The sequence below is a fragment of the Excalfactoria chinensis genome, chromosome 1 (genome assembly GCF_039878825.1).
Source record: "Excalfactoria chinensis isolate bCotChi1 chromosome 1, bCotChi1.hap2, whole genome shotgun sequence".
NCBI classification, from domain to species: domain Eukaryota; kingdom Metazoa; phylum Chordata; class Aves; order Galliformes; family Phasianidae; genus Excalfactoria; species Excalfactoria chinensis.
Window position 1 is genome coordinate 126674489 of NC_092825.1, and position 25407 is coordinate 126699895.

The 25407-nt window shown below is 39.3% G+C and overlaps 2 protein-coding genes across 2 annotated transcripts in view; both read left to right on the plus strand.

Annotated features, from left to right (window-relative positions):
* The first annotated feature begins 4567 nt into the window (after positions 1-4567).
* IL18RAP (interleukin 18 receptor accessory protein) lies at positions 4568-20802 on the plus strand. Its single transcript, XM_072326726.1, is given in 11 exon segments — positions 4568-4678; positions 7189-7326; positions 8470-8737; positions 8881-9055; positions 10346-10520; positions 11934-12002; positions 12213-12350; positions 14645-14800; positions 15327-15464; positions 19657-19827; positions 20429-20802. Coding segments are annotated over 10 exon segments (1794 nt in total). The 5' UTR covers positions 4568-4678; positions 7189-7196.
* Positions 20803-23401: 2599 nt separating this feature from the next.
* The window catches only part of SLC9A4 (solute carrier family 9 member A4), a 31069-nt gene continuing 29063 nt past the window's right edge, over positions 23402-25407 (plus strand). Inside the window, exon 1 of the mRNA XM_072345717.1 lies at positions 23402-23678. Coding sequence (XP_072201818.1) covers positions 23417-23678 — 262 coding nt within the window. The 5' untranslated portion in view covers positions 23402-23416. The remainder of the gene's footprint in view (positions 23679-25407) is intronic.

Consider the following 25407-nt stretch of genomic DNA (forward strand, 5'->3'; position numbering starts at 1 on the left):
AGGAGACAGCTGTTACAAGACAGCAGCCTTCAAGATTCTTGTCTCATCAGTACTGACTGTGAAAGCATAGTGAAAGCATAGTCTCTGCATTTCTTATCATTCCTTCCTTTACCTAACTACTGCTATTCATAATGTAGGAAGAAAAAAAAAGGTGGCAAAGAAGTCTTCTTGTCTACTGAACTTAACTGTTGGGAAGAGCTGGGACTATTCTAAGTAGTACAAGTATTACAGTGTGTAAGGCCTGGAAATGTAGAAGATTTATGAATGTTTGTTGTCCCTCAATTCTACCCTGTGTGGCTACCATCAATGTCTGCACCAAATCTGTAGAAATTTGAGTCTGCAGAGAAAGGCAACACATCTGTTCCCATGTCCGTGAATAATTCTTTCCTGTAAGCATTTCTGTTCTTCCATTGCCATCTGCATTCGTTACAGAGACAGGAGGAGAAGTAGAACTGGTGAAGGAGGCATGTGAGTCTGTATCCAAGCTTCCGTGCAAATACTGTCTCTTCCAACAGTCTCAGATTAAAGGACTGGAGGGCAGAAGGAAGACTTGCAGGTTATGTTGAAGATCAACTGAAGATATGTACAGAAGCAAGCTGTCAGTAGCATGTTTACAAAACAAGTATCACAGAATCACAGAATCGTAGGAGTTGGAAGGGACCTCCAGAGATCATCGAGTCCAAACCCCCTGCCAAAGCAGGTTCCCTACACCAGGTCACACAGGTAGGCGTCCAGGCGGGTCTTGAATATCTCCAGAGAAGGAGACTCCACAACCCCCCTGGGCAGCCTGTTCCAGTGCTCCGTCACCCTCACCTTAAAGAAGTTCTTGAGCACATTCGTGCAGAACTTCCTATGCTCCAGTTTCTGTCCATTTCCCCTTGTCCTGTCTCCACACACTGCTGAAAAGAGTCTGGTATCACCACTTTGTCCCCCACACCTCAGATATTTCTAGACCTGGATCAGGTTCCCCCCTCAGTCTTCTTTTCTCAAGGCTAAACAGACCCAGTTCACTTAGCCTTTCTTCATAGGGGAGATGCTCCAGGCCCTTCACCATCTTTGTGGCCCTCTGCTGGACTCTTTCCAAGAGATCCCTGTCTTTTTTTGTACTGGGGAGCCCAGAACTGGACACAGTACTCCATGTGAGGCCTGACCAGGGCAGAGTAGAGGGGGAGGATCACCTCCCTTGACCTGCTGGCCTCGCTCTTTTTAATGCACCCCAGAATGCCATTGGCCTTTTTGGCTACAAGGGCACACTGCTGGCTCATGGCCAACCTGTCGTCCACCAGGACGCCCAGGTCCCTCTCAGCAGAGCTCCTCTCCAGCAGGTCATCCCCCAGCCTGTACTGGTGCATGCAATTATTTCTTCCTAGGTGCAAGACTCTACACTTGCTTTTGTTAAACCTCATCCAGATTCTTACTATTCAGCTCTCCAGCCTGTCCAGGTCTCACTGAATGGCAGCACATCCTTCAGGTGTGTCAGCCAATCCTCCCAAATTCATATCATCAGCAGATTTGCTGAGAGTGGCCACTATTCCCTCATCAAAGTCGTTGATGAAAATGTTGAAAAAGAAGTTAAATTGGAATTTTGCAGTCAGCCCAAAATTGAGATCTCCTGCATGGGAATGCTTGGGCATGTGCCATTTGTGTGTGCAGAACAAGGTTATTTTATGCTTGTCTTGTCAATCTAGAATCAATATGCAGCTGATTTGTGCATTATGGTCCACTATTCTGAGTATCACATCTGGAAAACAGTAGATTCATGCCTCATGTAATTAACTGGAGGAAAAGTAGAGACTGATGGATATGAAGATAGATCATAGAATCATTAAGGTTGAAGAAGACCTCGAAGATCAGCTAGTCCAACCACAAACCCATCACCTACCTATCACAGTGCTAAAGCACAATGAATTTCTGCATGAAAACTCTTAATACAGTGGTGACCATCTGTGCCGGGTTTACATTTCTTGGCTTCCAATACGTGGGATACACTGTCAAGAAAGATGTTGCTACCAAAAAAGTTTTGCAGTCCTTTCTGAGTAACAGTGTGAAAGCTTATGAGAAAAAAAAAAGATTTTAAAGTCCTGATTCATAAGTATATCCTTTGCATTTTTCTTTGTGTTCAGGTGATCTGTTCAGTTGCCATTGCATCCATGTGACACTAGTCTTACTGCACTCTACTGATTAAGGCAGACTGTACTGTAGTGCAATAGATCTATAGTGGCTAACAAGACTTTCTCTTATTTCACAAGGGAGAAACTGGTGAGTTACCCCACTGCCCCATGAGCCACTCTTGACTGTATGCCACTCCACTGGCCATATAATCCAGTACAAGGTGAACTGAAGTTCACGTTTAGACATTGTTCAGACACCTGTGACTGCAGAACCAACACCACTGACACAGTGTAGAAAATAACTGGAGTGGAAAATTTCTTACCCAGTCAGTGTTAACCATAGCTAGGGAGGCGAGGCCGTGGTACGTGAACGTGTCAAGCCAGAATAGTATAAGAATAGTAAAGAGACTTAATTCTTCCCACTAGCATAAGATTACATGCCGAGATGGTGAGATGATGATGAGAGGTGCATTTTCCCCTCCGCTTCTTTGCTGACAGAATGCTTAAGCAGAAGTGAGATGAACAAGGTAGGATATGAACTTCTGCCTTGACTTTCCACAGGGACAGGAATGTATGATTGAAAGTGGAGCTTAAAGTTTCCTATGGCCATAGCCTAAAATATGCTGAGTGAGTGAATGAGTGGAGAGAAGGCAGAGAGGGAATTCTGGATCGGTTCCTTTGTAAACATGTTCTATCAGCAAAGGAAAAAAAAAGGAGCCTGATAATTATAGTGTGTGAGGCTGTTTTTTAGCATATATATTACTTTCACAGAAGAGGGTTGGTGAGTTTGGGCAGAGGCTAAGCCAGACTGATGGTACTATTTGAGAAGATTTTCATCCAACTGGCAGAATTCAAAACTCTGGGTGACTGGTGTTTTGTCAAGTGATTGGACTGATCTACTTTATTTTTATTACTATTTATTTTAATAAGCCTGTTAGTACTTGAAAAGTTTGATGTGTATTTTATGTCTGGAAGATTTGTATTTGGAAAACAGCCCTCTTCCTGATTATCCGAGCAATGGCTTTAGGGACATAGTGAGCATGGTGGTGATGGATCTACAATTGCACTAGAAGATCTTAGATGTCCAGTCTTAATGATTCTATGATTCTGTGATTCTGCAAAGGTTGCATGGGCTTTACTTCATCTGTATTGTACTCCATTCCTTAAAGGGGAAAGTAAACTGCTTTCCCCCCCACGTTGTCAGAAAGGACACCATCAAAAGGCTCTTCTCTTTAGACTGAAACCTATAATCATTGGAGCCTCTTGTAACTTACAAATCTGACATATATTTTGTACTGGGGCAGAACACCGAAGATAACAAAGAACAAAACCACCAAGCTTAATCACCAGCTGTGGAATCTGAGAATACCTGTCTTATATTTCCAAATGCTCAGGACCTAACATAACCAAACATTAGTACTGGCTATTGCCTAAAAGAATGTGCCTATTTTTAGGCTGGATGGGGCTCTGAACAGCCTGAACTGAGCTGTATATGTTCATTGCAGGGGAGCTGGACTAGACTGCCTTTGAAGTTTCTTGTGGAACACAAATGCAATAGAGTAAATATCCTTAACTGCAGTAAAGACTGAGTCTCACACAGGGGAAAAGCAAACAAGTCCTGCTGCTCTTGAAATGTCTGGTGAAAGCACAGAGACCTTTATATCCCAATGACATCTATTGAAATGCTTTTATGTAGCTCAAGTCAGTACGCAGCTTGTCTTTTAAGGATTTCACATCCTAAAAGGAACCTTGGAAGAGGAGCTGGACCATGTGGGGCTGTATATGCTGAAATGCTCTGCCTGCCTGGAAGGTCCAGTGGGGATGTTACAAACAGCTTGTATTCATCAGGGCTACATTTTTCTCATTCTGCAAAGCCCTGCTAGGGTTGCCAACAAGGGAGAAATGTGAGGGCACAGAAAGATAGTGATAATATGTCACAGCCCTCATACAGTGCCTCTTTGCATCATGCAGAAAGTGACTAAGGGCTTGGTAATCTTGAAGGTCTTTTCCAGCCAGAGCAATTCTATGATTCTGTGATTCTAAGGACTGTAGGATTTTGCCTGGTATATTGAATATTATTCTGTACTACGCAGATATATGGCTGGCTTGTAGATTTTGGAAATTATGTACTATTTTCACCCATCCAGTAGCAGCATTTAGGTTAAAAAAAAAAATTAAAAAAAAAAAGAAAAAAGAAAAAAGAAAGAAGAAAAAGAGAAAAGAAAAAGAAAGAAGAAAAAGAAAAAAGACAAAGAAAAAAAGAATATTCCACCATTTCTCCTCTTAAATGAAACAAACTAAAAAGTCCAATGCGTTTTTGAACACAGTGCAAATAAATGATTTAAAGCTCAGAAAGCTTTGATTTTTTTTTTTAGTAGAGGCAACTCTTTTTTCCCCTGTCTTTTTACAAGAAAATTACCCGGAAACTTTGAACCTAAAGCAATTAAACCGAAAAAGGAAGGGATGATGACACTGAAGTAGAGGAAATTCCTGTAAAGGAAACAGAGACTCAACAGCGTTCAGCTAAACCTTACCACAATTCGTACCACGTAGAGTAAGATGTGCAGGTAAGATAATCTCTTTTTTAATTCTAGATTTTAGTCCATTCCCCTCTTCTGCCCCTGTCCCCACTTACAGCTGAGTTTGTTTTATTGTCTTTTGATAGACATTTTAAAGTAAAGCGTTTTTAATTACTTGAGCAAAATAAATAAATAGATACATAAATAAAACAAAACTTAAAATAAGAAGCATTAGTAAGCAGCTTTACTAGACTATATTTTACTTTATAAGCTTGGTGAAGTTTTTCCTTCTCCCGTGTGACTATTTGTAATCTTACATTTAGAATCAAATTATCTTTGCCTTTCTCATGTAAATCTGAAATAGAAATTGATAACTCTAAGGCTGAAGTGTCTTTCATCAGTTTTATTTTTTTCTGAGAGTCTTATAGGAGTTAAAACATAGGAAAAAGCATACAGCTCTTATTCTTCTCTTTCACATTGTTTCACCACAGGAAATTACTTTAAAACCACATTAGCCTCCTGATATATGTTGATTTCCAGTGAAATGGCATCCTAAATTGCTGAACGAAGTATAAGATAATAGGGACAAACACATGGCTGGAGAAGACAGGGAGCCAGATAATGTTATCCAGGGAAAGACTGCTTTGATTTTCCTAGCAAATACTGACAAGATAAAAGCAAGTCACTGAATATTTTAAGTCCCTAAATCACCCTTGGTCCACCCAAAATGTAAACAAATGTAGATGGTCATTTAAGATTATTCTTTTTCAAAGACCCTCTTCTTTAGGTAACTGTTATTTGCTTCATCTATGAATTTCCCCCTTCCTATCCAGCACATATACAAGATCACACTTCTTAACCTCACATGCTGTCATATGGCTCTGCAATTCTCTAATAAGTGCTAAGTTAGCTCATATGCTTGTTAGTGATGTGCCTTAGTGGGTCTAGCAGAATAGAACGGGGAGCTATGCAAATTGCTGACCAAAGCTATTAAATTCATTTGTTAACCCTCCCTTTCCCAGTCATGGGATCACGGGATCATGGAATCATGCGATCAGCAGTCATGATAACCTTTTGAACATGACAAGAGGGTTTGTAGCATGGAATCAAACTGGAGAGCACAGACATTATATGTCATTAGCATCATTAAATGCTTAGTGAACAGTCATTTCATGGTTTTGCCACCACTGGTGAGTGATATAACTCGGAACATCACCCTTGCTTTATACAGAGATGCAGCAGTAATGGATGCTTTGAGAGAGCCTCTTATGACTGCCTTGAAACCAGATCCAAGAGAGTTGGGATCCATTCACCCTTATGCAGTTGATAAGACAGTCTTTCTAAAGTTTAGGAGAGCTTTCACCCAGTGAAACTCTATCTCTTTATTCAGATTCACTTACTGACTTGGAATTTCATTATGTTTTTAAGATGTATACTGGGTAATGACATTTGATGGTTGACAGTCTATAAGAAAGAACCAGGATGGGTTAAGGCAAACAAGTGAACCTATCCTTTATGACCACTGAGTGTAAAAATAGATTGTTCCACTCACTTGTAAGGAATAGATATGTGTTGAACAGAATAGTGACTAAAGTGTTCCTCTATGGGGTAGCTTCCTGAAAAAATGCAGTGTGAGTTCTCCTCATCAAGGCTGCCAACTCAAGGTGCCCTGGATAATCCCTTGATGTGTTTGAGTTGTGTCTGATTTGCATGAGATGCTCACAGATTAGGGACTAGCCCTTGCCTGACATTTTTTTCCCTCAGGATGACTCAGTGTCTTTCTAGCTACTGTGCAAATGCAGAGTAACTTTACAGCCCAGAGATCAAAGAAAAATCCTTGAGGTCTCAATTGCACAACATGAGAATCAGCAAAGGGTGCATCTTTACTTGCTGAGATCCTGAATGAGGCACATCAGTCACAGGTGTTGGAGATGTTCTAACTAAATACCCAGATTCAGCCAGGGCTGTTAAAGACAAACGATGGACTGCGTGCTTTCTCTCTAGCTCCACAGCTGGTAAGGCTGTGGGACACAGCTCAAGCCTCTGTGTAGTAGAGGCAGAATAATTTCTACAACAGGATTTGGGGTTTCACTTTGATTTGGAGGTTGTAACGTAAGACTCGGAGTGCTTTGTGGGCCTGCTCCCAGATCCTCTGGATTTTAGAAGCTCCCCACTCTCTGCTTGCAAACGGAACAGAACAGAGATGGTACCTAATGATGGTGTGGATGTTGCCCTGTTCTGCAGCTCTCTAAGGTCATTCAAGAACTGTGATGTAGAAGATATATGTATGCATATCTGTATTATATGTAAGATATATGATAAATATATCATTGCATGATATTTTAAAGAGGTTTTGTGTATTCTTGCATACTATTTATCTTACATTTGTGTGAAATGATATGAGCAGGAAGAGCACTGCAAACCTCATTTTTAAAACAATCTGTATCTATGCTGTATTGTCTGCTAATGTTCATAGAGCTACACAATGAGACACATATTTAACTTCCTGACTTATTATTTTATTATTAACAAAAAAAGTATGTTTTTCTCTTTTACAGAGAGCAATATGATTCTTAAAGAATCTCCAGACATCTCAGAATACCAACCAAAATTAATAAAGAAAGTGTTGCTTACTTTTTACTGGATTCTAGCATTGTTTATCATTGGAACGGAAGCTAGAGGGATTAATTTTCCAGGTAAGAAATCTGCTTTGGTGATTTTTGGTGGTCATAGTGCTTGCTGAGAACTTAAAGAAGAAAATCTTCTTCCTGAGTTTGTGCCTGTATCAGGCATATGGATGTTTCTAACCTTTCTGAAGGCTTTTTAGTTATTGGTAGTATAGTTGGCTCTGTGTTTGGGTTCTAAATTCAGTTCCCCAATGAAAAGGAAAGAACAAAAATAAAGGAGAATTTCTGGTAACCTAATGGAACACATTATTTATTTATTCATTTATTTATTTGTTACTCCTTGAAATCTTCAGCAGCAGGTACAGTCATGGGGGAGGTGGAAAACAAAGACAGGGTGAGATCAATATATCAGAGCCTACCACCCATACCATCTATCTGTCTGGAAGAGCTTAGTCAGTTCCACATGCAGAGAGAAATAAAAACTGCAAAGGATTTCCCATGGGGGCATGGGACGAACCAAAGAGTTCATGTGTTCCCTTCTACTGATATGAAATACTGCCACCCATCTTTCAGGGGCTACTACATCCTCTCTGCTAGGAGGTCGGTCAGCCTTCTGAGAATTTGGGGTTAGGATGTGTGACCACAGCATTCAGAATCTGAAAATTCATCTGATTTAGACATAGTAACTGAAATGTATGAGGGAAAAGATTTGAAAGCAATGAGATGACAATGAAATGTTTGTCAGTCTTACCTTGACTAGGGAGTGAAGCAGGCAGGCTCTACTTAATCAGGTTTATCTCACTCCCTTCTCCACTAATCTGGGGGAAGCTGAGAGATCTACACTGTTTTTTGTTTTTTGTTTTTTCAAACAGAGTGGAGGTTTTACAGATTGGCATCCACATGAAAATCTTTGGTTCACTAAAAATTATAAGCTATTTTCCTATTAAGCTTTTGAAAAAGGTCTTACAAACATTTGGCAGCTTTTGGACAAGCTTTGAGAACTTTGACCAATTCCATTATTTGGACAATTGGCCACATGAAAAAAATTATTAGCATGAAGAAAGAGAAAACTGTGTTTTATTTTTTTTTTAATATTCTTATTTTTCTTTTTTCTTGTTGTTTTTGTTGTTGTTGTTGTTGGTGGTTTTTTTAGACCTGACTGATATGTGCTCTTTTCAGGTGGTACTAATATTATATTTTCCTACTTTTCAGGTTGTTTCCATGTTGAGCCTCAAGTACGTTATCGTGCAATTAGTGATGAAGAGTTTGTTTTACAATGTGCTTTGCCAGATAATTATACTACCACCATTTATAACAACTCAGTTTTAAAGCAACATGAGGTGAAATGGTTCTGGCATCAGAAAGACAAAGGATATCTTAAAGCTGTCAAGGAAAGCCCTAATGTTACTCTGCAAGGGGATGCACTTTGGTTTAAACCAGTGAGGGAGAATGCTTCTGGAATCTACATCTGTATGATACGGTATGTAATGGGGCAAAGGCATAATATTTCTAGGTAAGATTTTTATTTTATTTTATTTTATTTTATTTTATTTTATTTTATTTTATTTTATTTTTTATTTTTGCTTTTATATTAAAAGTTTAACTTTTTTCTGTATCACTCAGAAAAAAAATTCCGTGTCTCAAAATTGTTCTGGAGGTTCAAACAAAGGCAGAGGCAAAATGTTCAGGCTATGGTACAAACACACTATATCTTCTTGCTGACAATGGAAATACGATAGCTTGTCCTGGGACAAACTGCTACAACCATATAAAGAAAGCAGATGTAAGATGGTACAAGGTAAGAGTCAGTCTTTTAAGTATTCAGAAGTGCAGTGGAGGTACAGAATTTGGCATAGTTTCCTTTCAACTAATTGTAGTAACTGAGAATCAAAATTGGTTATTTACAAAATTGACTGCTGAAATATAAAATGTTAAAGTTTTGTTTTGATTTTAAATTCTAAAAATATTAAATGTATGAAAGAAAAATAATTGGCTTTGTTAGAAACAAATTTATTTTAATATTAATATTGCAAATTGTTCTTTCAGACACCTATTTCTAATAAAACACCATCCCACAGAGAAATTACTGACTTAGTCTTTTTCAAATGACTTCTAAATTACCTGCAAGCTAAAATTTACTCCTACTTTGTCTGTAATAATTGTAATATACTATAGAATCATAGAGTCATAAATCACCAAGGTTGGAAAAGACCTACAAGATCATCCAGTCCAACCATCCACCTGTCACCAATAGCTCTCACTAAAGTGAGATAATATTATAGTCACTAATAATTATATACTATATTTGTAAATAGTTCTATCTAAACTCGAACTATATAAGCAAAAAAAAAAAAAAAAAAAAAAAAAAAAAAAAAAAAAAAAAAAAAAAAGACTGAAAATTCAGTTGTTCATTTTACTACCTGGTACTATTTACAGTATTTATTCATCAAACAAAATGATTGTCCAGTCAAAGCTACTCTTCATTTACTTCCAAGCTTTATATGAGGTATGTCTTTACCTCATTTTGCATTTGTCCTAAGGAAATTTCCTTGTAACCCTAGAGATCTTACCTAAACTAAACTGTGATAACCAGGGGCACTTTCCAAAAAACAGCATTCATCCTTTTGGAAATAGTGACAATGCTATCAATCCCATATAATCCAAAACCATATTTTTTTTTTTACCTATAAAAGGTCATGGAACTGGTTTCAAAGCCATTTATTTACAGAAATAAAAACACCTATTCCATAAATGTACAAAACAGTGATCCTTTTCTTTGACCTTTGATAATGTGAATTTAATTTATACTTAAGTTCACTGTTTTGCATCTCTCTCAGCAGCCACAAATGTTAGGGTTTTCTTTGTTTGTTGGTTGGTTTGTTTTACAGGTACTGATATTCACATATTACAGCCCACAATTTTTTTTTAAAATGTAAATAGCAAAATGTTTTTGTTTTCGATGAAAAGAGTATGGCTTAACCCTACTGTCGTGGCAATTCCATCCAAATACCTTATAATATAGTTGGACAGCAACAGTGACAACAACAATAAGAAGACATATATTTCTTTGATATTATTTTATTGTTAGGGTGGCCGTCAGGTTGAATACAAGAAAACCAGGAAAAGCCTAAAGCTTGTGGATAATGAAATCTACTTGAAAACAACTTATGTTCAAGACGCTGGAATATACGTATGTGATTATACCATGTTTGACAACACTACTCAGTGGATAATGAGAACAGCAGTTACAGTAGAAGTCATTGGTGAGTAATTGTAACTATGTATAAAATACTTCAAAAGTATGTTTTCTCTTTCCTTCATATTTTGTTCAGGATCTTGTTCTGACAAATTACAAGCTAGACTAGCTACCCTTTTTTTAAAAATCACTTCCAAGTATTCTGAGGACATCTCTGGACAGAGACTAGGACCTTGACCGTTTAGTAATAAATTTAGTAATACCATAGATGTCAAGATCTTATTCTGCCTTGATTCCTAACAGTGGTATTTGAATCTACCCAAGGATTTAAATCACTTAATCAGAGAGTAGAATTCATGAAAACACTACCAGTACCAATGTTCTCCATGCACTGTATGTGCAATGTTAGAAAGATATTTGAATACCAAGAGGGAAAAGTGCTAATTTTGCTTGTCAGCTGTGGAGTATAACACTGTATCTCAGTCCTACACATGTTCCTGAAGTGCTGGCTTGAGTTAAAGTACGAATTAGAGAATCCTCTATTGGGATGACATGGTGTTTTCTTCTGCAGTGCATGAGATCTTCATTTTTTTCACTTAAAAATGGTGATGTGGCATTTAGTGTCTGAGGAAATATGGGACCTGAGAGCAATCTAACTAACAACAAAGACAACAATGCTCCTTGTTTTTGCATGCTCTCTGGGGACAGCATCTCTGTCACTATGAGCTGTTCTTTCAGTCCTTGTGTTTTAGTCTGGAGCACTACTGTCCAACGATGTGGCATAGCTGCATCTATTTTGTATCCAGAAGTAGATGGGTTGTAGCTTTCTGTGCTTCAGTGTAGTTACGAGTTTAAAAAAAAAAAGAAAAAAGAAATTGTTTATGTGGCAACATTTCAACATTTCCTGTAGTATGGGACTTCCCTAGAATATCAGAGCTGTGAGTTTTAGGCCCTTCGTGCCACTTTCTCACAGCCTGGGTAGTTGTTTATCGCATTGCACAAACTGGGTGTCGTTATCCATGCTCTTCATCAACTCTTAGAAAAAAGACCTGACAACATGGTATTTTAATGCAAGTACCTGTGCTATGTAAAGTGTAAATAAGGAGTTAGTGTGCTGTATGCATGCTTAGTGGATGTGGAATGGAACTTGACAGGGAACTCATGTGGGGATTGGGTCCCACAGGGGGGGGTTTGTAAAAGGGGTCCTTGTTTCTGAATCCTAAATAACCTCAGGTGCAGTGCAATGCTGAGCTCCCATGTTCAACTAATGACATAGCAGTTTAAGTAGCTATATAAGTTTTGTAGACAAAGCTTTCATACTGTGAGCTCTCAGACAGCTTAACAACCATAAATCATACTCTTGGACTGTGATGTCAGAATTCCACCTAACATCAGAAAAAGATAAACCTTTGAAATGTTTTCTCTGATCTTTGCCATTGACTATAGCACTAGTTATTAATAGCAGTCCTGTTAATTGCAGCAAAAAACACTGTCCATCCGCCAAACATCTTGTATCCCAGTGGTGTGGCGATCCTTGAAGCAGAGCTTGGTAAGTTTATTCTTTCTCAGACAGTGAAAGAAAATGTTCAGATGAGCTAATTGTAGATGGTGATAGACCTTGATAAAACAAAATAGCTTTGCTCTCTTGGAGTATGAGAGTTTTCTATAATTTTTATATATTATACATATCCCAGATTATTAAAGAGAAAAATATTCCAGTGACCTGCATGCATGCTTTTCCTATATTAATTTGTCTCAGGAAAGCCCCTTGAACTGGAATGCCGTGTACAGTTTGGGTTCGAAAGAGATCCTCATCAGAAAGTAATATGGAAAAGAGACAACAAAGAAAATATGAATGAGAAACTGAACCAGGAAACAGGGTAAGAAAGAAATACAATAGTAGTGTTATGCTGTTGGCAACTGTAAAAATCCTTCCACAAGAGCTTTACTGAATATATAATTTTACTGAAGGGTGCTCAGAACTATCCTTTAACATGTTACTATGTCTGTCCATGACCACGTTTACATACAGAAGCACACATTCAAAATATGATATGGCAACAAATTCAAGAACTCAGTGTTTTCTGTGTAGTATTAACTCTTTTTCCTAAGGCTTTATCTCACAGGGAATTTCAGCATGAATTGTGCTTGTCCCCCTGTGCCTGCATCAGCTGTGTGCTCCCTCTGTTGGGCCTTGTTGACAATTCATTCCGTCTCTCTGAAAGCTGTCTCCAAGCAGGGAATAAACCAGATCCAGTGAAATAGTACTGTAGACTAGTCCTCTATGACATAGAAATAAGTTTGTGTGCCTCAAAAGTTGGGCTGTTTTTATTGAGCTATGTGCATTAGGTCAGCCTGAGGGTGTGCAGAAATGAATTTCAGAGCTCTGCAAATCTTGCTTTGCAAGAATTAACCAGACTCCACAGAGAGGTGACATCCAGGGGAAAGGTTTCCTGTGACCTTAAGGAATGGAATGGAATGGAATGGAATGGAATGGAATGGAATGGAATGGAATGGAATGGAATGGAATAGAATAGAATAGAATAGAATAGAATAGAATAGAATAGAATAGAATAGAATAGAATAGAATAGAATAGAATAGAATAGAATAGAATAGAATAGAATAATTAGAAGGAACTTTCGAAGACCAGTGAATCCAACTGCCTGACCACATCAGGATTAACTGAAAATGAAAGGATGTTATTGAGAGCATTATCCAAATGCCTCTTGAACACTAACAGCCAAGAGGCATGAACTACCTCTCTAGGAAGTCTGTTCCAGTGTTTGAGCTCTCTTACAGTAAAGAAATTGTTCCTAATGCCTAGCCTGACAACCCCTGGTGCAGCTTTGTGCCATTTCCCTTATTCTGTCAGTTGTCAGGAGCAGAGCCCAGCGTCTCTGTCTCCTTCCTCTCCTCAGGGTGCTGCAGGGAGCAGTGAGGCCACTACTTGGCATCCTTCTCTCCAAACTGGACAGCCCAGTGCCCTCAGCCTCTCCTCACAGGACATACCTTCAGCCCTGCTACCAGCTTTAGTGTCCTCCTCTGGGCACTTTCAAAGATGTTAACTAGAATGGCATACAATACACAAGATGAGTCTGCACCAACCCTAATATGTAACAGGAGAGTCACTTCTTATGACTGGCTGGCTATACTGCACCTAATATATGCTAAAATACTGTTACCTTCTTGGCTACCAGTGAAGGTTGCTGACTCACATTGAGCCTACTGTCAACTGGGACAACTCAAATTGTCTCCGTGCCTCCCTTTCCCTCCTGTATTTTCCTGTTTCATTCAGTTATACAGTGTCCAACTTGGGCAAGAAATCTAGTGGAGGCAATACAAGCATATCTTTTACTAGTCAGTTCTGAGTCATAGAATAATAGAATCACAGAATGGTTTGGGTTAGAAAAGACCTTTAAGATCATCTATTTCCAACCATCCTGCTATAAACCATTCTCGACAGATCTTTAGTACATGTTGAATCCTCAAATTAAGTGTCCATAATCATGCCCATGACTCTTGGGTTAGTGGAGGTAGTTCATATTGTCATACTGGCACACTGGCTAGCAGTGGTATAACATGAAGCCTATACGAGATGACCCATAGACACATGTACTGTGGTTTCCAAAGAGAAACACCGAGACTCAGAAACACTGGGTGTTCTAAGAGTGCCCCAAAGGCACTCTTCTGTTCCTATTTCATTTTCTGTTCTCCAATTCCTCATTTTTGTTTTATTCTATTTGTCTGTCCTGTCCTTGTGACTTTTATCCCTTGTAAAGAGATGGTGCTTTTCCATCTTTTTGCTCAGCTTGTAGTCTCTTAGGGCTCTTTTTTGAAGCTTAATTTCTCTACATTTATCCTGGGGGAGTATTCAAAATCTTAGGAAATTTCAAATTCTTATGGAAGTCAAAAAGACCTACATATTTAAAACTAAGCAAGATATTAATTATTTTGCTGAGCTGATGAAATAAGAATAAACTTTTCAGTCTGCAGACCTTTGATGTCATTATCTTCTTATGATGCAAGTAAAACACAAATGGGGTCTACAAACCAGAGATTTGCATCTCTGTTAAAACTTCAAATAAAATGTTCAGATGTTTCTAAGATCTTCTTTCTCTGTATTTGAGATGTTTGGTGATTGTATGAATGAACTGCAAAGGTGTCATGCAAATATATACTTTTTCTCTTTGATGTTTGTCCAAGATGTTTAAAAGGACATGTACTTCATCATGTTGTTAAACTGGAAGAAGTTACTGAGCGGGACCTAAGAAGCAACTTCATCTGCTTTGCTCAAAATTCTGTGGGGAATGCTACTGCTGTGATCCAACTGAAAAAAAAGCAGAGAGGTGAGAGAAGATGGAGGACTGCTTGCCCTGTTTCTGTTTTCCCAATCCTTAGCATGCATTTTTATGCTGTACCTGATACGAATGTGGCAGCTTTTCAAGAAAAGGCCAAAAAGCGAACCAGTGTGGAAATTAAGCCACTCTCTCATTTGAACCATAGCTCACAGTGGACATTCATCACCAGGGTGGCACGGGAAGTCTCCAGCAGGATTCTGCATGCAGCTATGTGTATAGTTTCCATCTTAAGTAATTATTATTTTCAGCCCTACTGAGAGTATAGTAGACCATTTTCTCTGTACATTTTTCTCTGTACAGCTCATACAAACAGGGAGATACAGTTCAAGCATGATCCCTGGTAGTAGATTAAAACACTGTACTGAAATTTGCAGCTAAATGCATTCTTGACTTCTGTAAACTTTGCTAAAAGGGAAGGAATGAAGATGGTGAGCTAGTTTGTCTCCTTTTGTGAACTGAGCTTTTTATCTAAGTTGGAAAGTCTGACTTATGATAAACCCTTTTCTTTCTACAGTGTTTTTCTTGTATGTACTGTGCAGCGCCATTTCTATTCTCTTTGCATTCCTTTTGAGCACTGCCTTTATTTACCAGCACTGGATCGAAATAGTGCTAATTTACCGAAGCTATATGGTCCACAATGAAACTACAGGAGGTAAGAAACAGTATAACATCTCCTTTTCTATTGCCTTTTGTTCTTTGAGTTAATCTGGTGTGGACTAATTCCTTAATTCAGTTCTCTTATTGACCCTTTTCTGCAGCTCTGCGGAAAAGGACCTGAGGGTCCTGGTGGACACCAGGTTGAACACAAGTCAGCTACGTGCTGTAGATGTTAAGAATTCTAACAGTATTCTTGGCTGCAGTCAGCAAATCATTCCAGCTTGTCAAGAGTTGATCTTTCTGCTTCACTCAGCTTTGGTGAAGCCTTACCTGGAGCACCGTGTCCAGTTCTGGCACAGTATGAGAGAGACATGGAAGTACTGGAGAGAGTCCAATGGAGTGTCACAAAGATGATCAAAGGAGTAGATTATCCTCTGAGGAGAGGCTGGGAGATCTGGACCTGTTCAGTCTGGAGAAGAGGCAACTCAGGGAGATCTCATCAATGTGTACAAATACTTGAGAGTGGGGTGCAGGGAGGTTGAAGGTAGTCTCTTTTCAGTGGTGATCAGTGCCAGGACAAGAGGCCATAGCCACAAACTGAAGCACAGGAAATTCCCTATGAATACAGGGCAGCACTTCTGTGCCGTGCAGATAACAGAGCACTGGCACAGGCTGCCCAGGGGATCTGCTTCTTGCAGATGGAGCCAGAAGTTGCCTGCCCATGGCCCTGGGGACTCAGCTCTGGGTTGCCCTGCTGGAGAGGGGTTGGGCCAGACGGACACAGAGGGCCCTGCCAGTCTCAGCCATTCTATGGTTCTGTGAAATAAGATAATGAGGAACACAAACTTAGTGCACTTTGGGGCAGTTTTTCCTTTCTGAAAGATAGGTTGTCTATCATGATTTTACATCAGTGATCATCTTTTTCAAATTTCAAGTGTCTGTAGTAGCATTGCCACGTCATCTCAGCTAAAATGAGCCTCCAACATATTAAGCAGTGGAAAATGTATCAGAAATCACAGTGCCTACTTCAATGAATTCAGCATTTGATTTTCTTAAGTGGATTTAAATAAATCTGATAGAAATTACCCAAGGAAATTTTTCTAGAAATCCTTGAGTCTTGATGCATGTTGAGACATACACTATGCGAGTTTTCTTTTGTGTTTCCATAGATGTATTTCAATTATGTATGAAATATTTATCTATGTATCTATAAATACATACACGGTGAAACAATTGACTGCCTTTTCGGAAAGTATTGTTGTAAGCTCTAGGACAACCATCAAAAGTGATTTGGGAAATCACTTAAAATTTCCCCTCTGCTTGGTAGTTGATTGATTTAAGAACCTCTGGAAAGTCCCCGTAGACCTGATAACATTTGTCAGTAGGACAAAGGCAGACCTGTCAAGATTTGTACATTGAAGTTTAAGACACCTTTGGATCTCTTGTGCCTTGTTTTTCTTACTTCTTAACTCCTGTGTACTGCATACATGCACACAGCCCCATTTACAGCATGGGGGGCATGAAGTGTGCAGACTAGCTATGCCTATCCAGCAAGTTTTACACCCGAAGATGACTCTCCTCAAAGGTGTTCCCAGATGTAGGATTATGTCCTTCTCACTTTGTGTGGATGCGTACCGATTTACTTGAGATTTGAAATGGCTTGCTCATAAAGCAACAAAGCAAAAATTTGATGACATTTTGCCATTTCTTCCTTTCCATCATACCTTCTCTACCACTCCTCTTAGCATAGCATCAGGAAATTGCAGAACCGCATAAGCTGGTAGGGACCCTGGAAGTCATTTGATTCAAGATAATGCCAGAAGCAGAAGCAGCCTAGGCTGTAGGCTGAATGGCTCAAGACCTCATTCAACCAAGTTTTACATACCTCCAAGGGTAGAGAATTCACAGCCTCTCAGAACAACCTGCTTCAGTTCTTGACCATTTTTTCAGTGAAAAGGTTTTTTTTTTACCAATTTCTAATGAGGATTTTCTTTATTGTAGCTTGTGTCTGTAGCCTTCTCTGCTATCACTGTGCTCCTCAGAGAAATCTCTCTATCATCTCTGTACCCTTTCATTAGTTAGCTAAAAACAGGAGTGAGCTCATCCTTTATCTCACACCTTTCTAACCCTTGGGCTTCCTCCATAGATAATTAAGATAAACTTCTTAAAAATCTTGCCTCTCCCACAGGGAGAAAGAAGCAGTGAAGAAGGTGGGGAATTAACATTTATAGACAAGTTTTACAGTAATTTTGCTTAACTAACATCATTTCCAACATTGTGAGCATCTGAAACATATGTCTCAGAAGTTTCTCAGGGTGCAGCTATTCTCCTTTACTGTTCTGGGGGGAAGAAATTCCAATTGTGCTTACTATGTATGCATTTTTAACTTGTTATTACAGCAGTGATGCTAAAAAGAAAAAAAAGCAAAAACCAACCGTGATGCATTTATCAATGGTGGTTGTCTAGTAAGATTGCAGTGCCCTCTATGGGTGAAATGAGGAATATCTGGCTGGTTTTGTGAAGAATTCATCGTCATTTAAAAGTAGTGTTCAGAGGATCTTCAGATCAGGATGTAGCTGGACATTTCAGCTAAACCAGTCTAGTGACCCACTGCCTCACCTCCAAGCCATGAGTGTTTGCTGTTGTTGATTTGCTCTTTTGGGCCTGCATTGGCTCAGCATAGCAGTAAAATAGCCTGGCAGAAGGTAATGGGTAACTAGAGAGCTACTTCCGTGGTAACAACTTCTTCTGTTACAAGAGTTTCAACACTCCTACAAGGAAATAGCAGAAGTCTAAGTCCAGGAGCAGTGGGGATAGTCTCAGCCTCTAAGCCGAATTTTCACACCCACGTTTTCTTTTGATAATATACTTTCTGCTATCTGCTAGTTATGAATGTAGTTATTCAACCCCAGCTCATGCAGGTCATTAATTTTCCACATGCAATTCATTTGCTCCCTGGGTTCCGTATGATTTCTTCTAATCCTTATGATCCTAATCTAACATCTAGGAGTAGAATTCAGAATGTTAGCATGGAAGGGTAAGATTCAGTACTGTTACCTAGGTGACTGTGCAGGAGTTAGATGTCTCAGTTCCCATTCTGTGGAATGTGATTAATATGGTGAAATCTAGAGAACTTTTCGGCTCACTCTGCAGAAACACCCTATGCTGAACAGCTGAATTACTTTCTGGTTTCTCTTGACTATACTGACATGTAATATGAGTCAACTAATTAAATAAAAAGATATCTGCTGTCATTTGACTCACCTGAGGATATACTATTCCAAAATATTTGGGCCCCCAGTAGCACCCATGTAAAATTTGTTACTCATCAACCAATGTTAGGGCATCTCGAATGGCATTAGGAGCATCCTTATTCATATTGTACTGAGATCAGTGTGCCTTTTGCATCACAAGCAACTTCTTAAGTTCTCTTTCACCTTCCTTCAAGTGCAGTACAAATTTCGTTTAGCAAACAGATTTCTTTTGTTTTGTTGTTAGGAATGGGTAAAATTTGGGTCATTGGTACCGGCATGTTTCGGAGCTGAGAGTTTGTTATATATTCAACAGCTGCACTTTGCAAACATTCTTTTAACGAGACTGGAGCAAAGTTCAGAAGCTGGATGGTACACTGTTTCTGAGCTTGTATTTGAATCAGATTTAGTCTTTGAGTCTTTGCCACTTCCACCTTTCTCTGTGATTAGAATCATAGCAGTGTATGAAAACAGTGTATCTTTCACAACAGCTAATGTCCATGAACATTGCTCCTCCCAGCTTTTTAAAATAAAATTCACTATATTTATACAGTAGGTTGTGCATTTGTGACTATCTTTGGACTCAGCATTTGGATGAACAACAGAAAAGGTAGGAAATCATTCCCTGGAACATGGAATTTGCCTGGGAGGTGCCAGATTTCCCACTGGTTAAAACCAGCACATATGTGTAAAAATACAAAAAAATAAGGTGCCTATTTTAAACCTTCCTGCATTGGTCATCTGCAGTATCCTCACTTACTTTGGTAGCATATGTCTACAGAGAGGACAATTGAGAGACAGGCTTGGCTTTGCATAACTGAATTGCTGTGCCTCGTGATTGCTTTATAAGTTTCAAGTTGTGTTGGGTTTGCTTGAATAGGAAGCAAGTGTATAGAACACAAATGGAAATGCTGCATTAAGAGGCATACAAGATGAATACTTCGGACATCTGTTAATGTATGCTGCGTTACTTATGTATGTATTTATTTCTTTTAGATGGCAAAGAGTTCGATGCATTTGTGTCCTATGCAAAAACAGACTCTCCTGAAAGTGACTCTGCTTTTATTAGTGAGGAAAAATTTGCCCTGGAGATCCTTCCAGACATGCTTGAAAACAAATATGGATACAAGTTATGCATTCTTGAAAGAGATATTCTTCCAGGAGGAGGTAAGATTCCTGTGGTTGGTAGAAAGTCTTCAGTTCCTTATTAATTTTTCTTCTTTCCTAAAACCCTTATGCATTAATTCAACAAATGATATGTTTTGGCATCAAAGTTTCTGCTCATATCTTGCCATGTTTGATCTTTTTACCTGGTCCTTGCAACCAGGAAAATGGCTGAGACAAAACTTCTCATCCCTCTCATCCTTCAGAGGCAGGGTCCATTCCATGAAAAGAAGACCCTGGAATTTTCAGTAGTTACTTTCTGACTCAACTTGGTCAGTGCCACTGGCAGTAATTGGAAGTCCTCAGTACCTCTCTCTGGGAGAGACAGAGACAAATCCAAGTGTCCTTAGATAACTTGCTTGAATGTACTGTGATTATGACCTCAGCTGTGCCCTCCACCTTTTGAGCATCCAGCTGTGTACTGAAGGCTGTGTAAGAATGGCAGAGATACCCTCTGATCATGAATGATTTTAAGATTGATGTGGCTGCTTAGCACTTTTATTTCCGGCTTTCTGTATTTCTGGTGATTATCCATCATTAAATGAACTAATTATGATAAAAAGTCGAATGCACTTTGCAATAACAATTGTAATTTCTTCTCCAGCATACACAGATGAAGTCGTTACAGCTATTAGACAAAGTAGAAGAACAATAATTATTCTGAGCCCAGCCTATGTCAGTGGACCAAACATCTTTGAACTGCAAGCAGCGGTGAACTGCGCATTGGAAGACAAAAAGATCAAGTTGGTTTTAATAAAGTTTCAGGCTTTCCAGGAGCCAGAGACTTTGCCTCCAGTAGTTAAGAAGGCTCTTCGGATTTTACCAGTCATTACCTGGAAGCCTTCTTTTTCTACTGCTCCAAACAAGAAGTTCTGGAAATACATGCACTACCACATGCCTGTGAATACCACAAAGGTGTTGGGAAATTGCAACCTAAAAGGCTTTTTCCAAAGGTTATTCAGCCTGGTACATCGATAGCATAAATTTCACAGAGGAATGACTGCTATCTCAAGAGTTAATGAAGTTAAGCACCATGTATTACATCATCAGAGTACTCTGGACTGTCACTTGAGCCAGCAATGGCTCACTCTAGAACAGTGAGAAGGGCTGCAGAGCAAACGTGCACACAGCAAAACTATGTGGCACTTCACACAAGTGTACATGTAAACTATCTTTAGTAAATTATTATTAGGATATTTATTACGTTGTTTTGCGATGATGTTGAGATGTGAATGTTTTTCTCTTTGCGCTGCTTTTCTGTTGATGCAATTTTATACTTTTTTCCTAGGGAAAAAAAAAAAAAAAAAAAAAAAAAAAAAGATTAAAAAAAGGAACTCCTGAGAAATCTTGTAGTTTAACTTTTTGTGCAGTTCAAACAGCGGGACAAATCCAAGACCTATATATGAGTTACCTGTTCCTTGGAGAATACCAAGTATCATAGAATCATAGAATCACCGAGGTTGGAAAAGACCTAAAGATCATCCAGTCCAACCGTTCACCTATTACCAATAGCTCCCACTAAACCATGTCCCTCAACACAACATCCATTCATTGAATACCCCCATGGTCGGTGACTCCACCACGTCCCTGGGCAGTCCATTCCAGTGTGCCTGACAACCCTTTCTGAGAAGCAATATTTCCTAATGTCCATCCTGAATCTCCCCTGCCATAGCTTGAAACCATTCCCTCTGGTCCTATCACTAATGACATGAGAGAAGAGGCCAACCCCCAGCTCACTACAACCTCCTTTCAGGAAGTTATAGAGAACAATAAGGTCTCACCTGAGCCTCCTCTTCTCCAGGCTGAACATTCCCAGCTCCTTCAGCCTCTCCTCATATGGTTTGTGCTCCAAACCCCTCACCAACTTTGTTGCCCTCCTTTGAACATGTTTCGGGGCCTCAATGAAAGCTCTGGGAGGCTCCCACATCTAGGAATGCTGAAGGGGTCAAAATAAGGAGGAATGCTGTGTCAGGGCTGATCCCATGAACCACCATCCTTCCTGCAGTGGAAGAAGGCATTTCTACCAGCCCTGAAATATTTTCACACTCAGAAACATTCTGCGCACTGCTGATCCCACATGGCAAGGGTCACTCGTAGGTCCCACTGAAACTGTTGAACATCATGGCTGTAAATCCCCCGGTTACTACAGCTAGTGGGCTTCTGAGGGCTCTGAAACATTTCCTTTTTTCTTGCAGACCTCTGCCAGGATTCATAACACTTACTCTTAAGGTAGCTCCCAGTCTGTGTGTATGGCGATAACGAAGCAAAATGTGGTTCATGTTAAGAAGAAAATGTGAACAGGAGAGTCACTGATCTTGTTTTGCTGGCTTCTTTTGGACTCCAAGTGATCAAATCCTTCTTTTATAATGCTGAGTAGTTGGTCCACATGTTTCCTTCCTGGAAATACTGATGTTAACAGAACCACTATGTCATTAAAATAAAAGAATAATTTAGTGTTAGCTGCCAAATTCTGTGTTGGGTTCAAAGCCTTCTGTGGGATGGCTCCTGGTGCTACTTTGGGGCAGAAGCAGAAGATGGTGGTGCATATGGTGTGGATGAAGGGTCCTTCTCACTGACTGTGCTTACTACACTGATTGTAATTACTTCTCACAAAGAGCAGTGCTGCAGTGGCACAGGCTGCCCACTGAGGTTGTGCAGTCACCGTACCTGGATGTTTTCAAGAGCCGTGTGGATGCGGCACTGAGGGACATGGCCAGTGGGCCAGCAGTAGGACTAGATGATCTGATAGGTCTTTCCAGCCCTAATGATCCTATGATTCTATGAATGTCTTGCTGGGGGAGGATAACATGGTTGCCAACTAAACATATTGCTAAGGTGGTTAAAAAAAATAATAATGTTAAATGCAAGAGTACTCAGTATCCAGTTTTAAGCAAGTAACTGACTCAGATAAACACATTTATTTATTTATTTATTTATTTTAAAGTTTGTAATGTGCCAAGTTAATTACATGCCTTTAAAAGAGATAACGTTTCTGAAGGAGAATGTAATTTGCGTGACCCTCCACCAGATGTCCCAACTGCAAACCCTGCAGATCACATTTATTTGCACACGGATTGGTTTTGTTACAAGGTGAGACAGAAGCAGGGAGCAGTGCCAAATGTGGTACCTGCGGTGCAGCTGCTCTGGGGAGGCAGACAGGGACTGAAGGAAGGAGAAGAAGGCATGGATCTTGTCCTGCCCATCTGATAATATTTACTTATGCTGCTCTTACTGCCTGAGTGGTACACATTGGTGATTTTTGTAATTATTATTGGGAAAAATATCAGAGTGGTTGGAAAAATAATGTGTCTGGAAAGATTGTTAGTCTTCAACAGAGTGATGCTGGGTCTGCAATTTATCTGGGTCTAAGGAGCCTTCAGAACTGGTATCTTCATATAAACTCCAGGTCCATCTGTAGCAAAAGGAGCAGTGCAGGTATGTTAGGGCTTTTATAACGACCTCTAATAGGCAACTGAAGGAACGGTGAGGAAAAAGTGACTGTAGCTATGGGCAGTAGGAATCAACAGGTGTGAATGCTGTGTGCTTTCTTGCACTGTGCGCTCTATCTGTAATAACAGATACAGCCCTAGACATGGGCTCTCCTGCCTTTGAACATATGAAGATGTTGAGTTGCTTGCTGTCACTGTTGACTCTGGTATGCCCTTCTGCTGCTGCTTATTTGGATGAGCCTAGCCTGGGTAGTAGTTTGTTGCCTCACTATGGACATGACCATGCTGATGCTGTTGGTTCTTCACAAGATAAGAGGCTGCAAATATTCACGGTGGACTACAACAATGTGCAAATTCCATATGAAGTCACTCTTTGGATACTCCTTGCCTCTCTTGCAAAAATAGGTAAGTGGAAATGGTTTTTTGGATCCTCCTTTATTGGTAAGAATTTAAAAACATCATGTAACCAAGTATCTTGCATATGCTTTTGTGCCAGGGACTGTTTTTCTGTCCTATCCTGGAATGAACAGGTCATTATTATGACAATGACAAACTTTCACCTTGCAATGCTTACGAAGTATTGAAATAAGTATATGACTTCTAACTCTGATTTCTCTTGGGCTGTCTATGCTAATAATTAGCAATGAATGTCCTCCTCACAGTGCTGTCCATCCTTTGTTCTAATATTTGAATATCTTGTGATGAATATTGAATATCGCAAGACTATACAATCTGACACAGCCGTAGAAATCAGAACAGCTGACTGAAACTTCAGCTGTACTTACTTAGGGAAGGAAGAAAATAAGAACTCTTCTGTCACATGAATAATAGGAAACTATTTTCAATAAACTTATGTTTTAAATGTTTATTCTTTCAAGTTGCTCAGAAAGTAACAAACATCAGAGGAGGAAGATGAAGCCACTGACTGATTTTCTAGTTTCATAGTTGCTACTGATCTCAGTGCAACTCCTACAAATGGATTCCTTCACTGTTAAAACAGTAATAATTCTTTTTTCACAAATCAAATTTGTTGTTATCACACCAGCAGAGTGTGTTAGCAGCGAGTGTGCTGAATAATTTCTTCATTTATCCTCCATAAAAACACCGAAGTGCCATAACGCATACCTACTCTGTATTTTGTTCTTGAGCAAGAAATAACACACTTCAGATTAACTGTGTGATGACTCCCAGATAAACATATTTCTCTGCTGGGAATTTTCCAGCGAAAGTATATAAGTTGAAAAGTGCAGAGCTATTGACTTCAAATCTAGTTGGAAGAAATGATTAGTTTGAATAATCTGGCCTTCCAGTGAAGAAGAGTTCCAAGCTGTTACATTTACTTACTATTACCTTCAATTCTAATATTTCTTTTGGATTTCCCAGTTTCAGAGTAGGAAACTTTTTTTGGACATTGGAAGGCAAAAGAATCCCTTTGTTTGATAAAACTGATTAAAGTCTTGAACGTGATTTAAAAATGAAATTAAAATGAATTGAATTCATTTTTAATTAAAATAATTAAAATGACAACGTAGTGTTATGATCATAGCATACTTTTTGGTAAAAATAGGTACGTTTCCTAAATAAAAAATAGGAAATTTCAGAAAATAATGTTAGTTATCCTTTACTTTTGAACATGAATCATTCACACATCACAAAAACGCAACCGTGTCACTGGCTGCTAATGTTATAGGATGAAATTTGATCTTGCTTTAGGTATGAATACAGACCCGTTGGATTGCACACAGAAGCACAGAAGCTGAGGTTGGAAGGTGCCTCTGAAGGCTATCTGGTCCAATCCCCATTCAGCAGGGATACCTAGAGTTTGATGACCATTTATGACTGTCTTTGTCTCATTCTCATTCTTGTAAACTCTGAACAACTCCTCAATTTTAAGATAAGGCATCTCCCATTTACAATATGACTCATTATACAATCCCTGATACAGCAACTGGATGAGCCATTATTAGAAGCTGTCTCAGTGCTGGTATCAATATTCATGTCAAATGTGAAGAATTACATAAACACACAGTAGCAGGGCATCAGAGTAGGTTGGAAGAGATTCATAATGATAACACTTATAGGTTAAATGTAGCCCTTTCTCTCTAAAATGTCCTGGCTGCATCTATATTTTAAA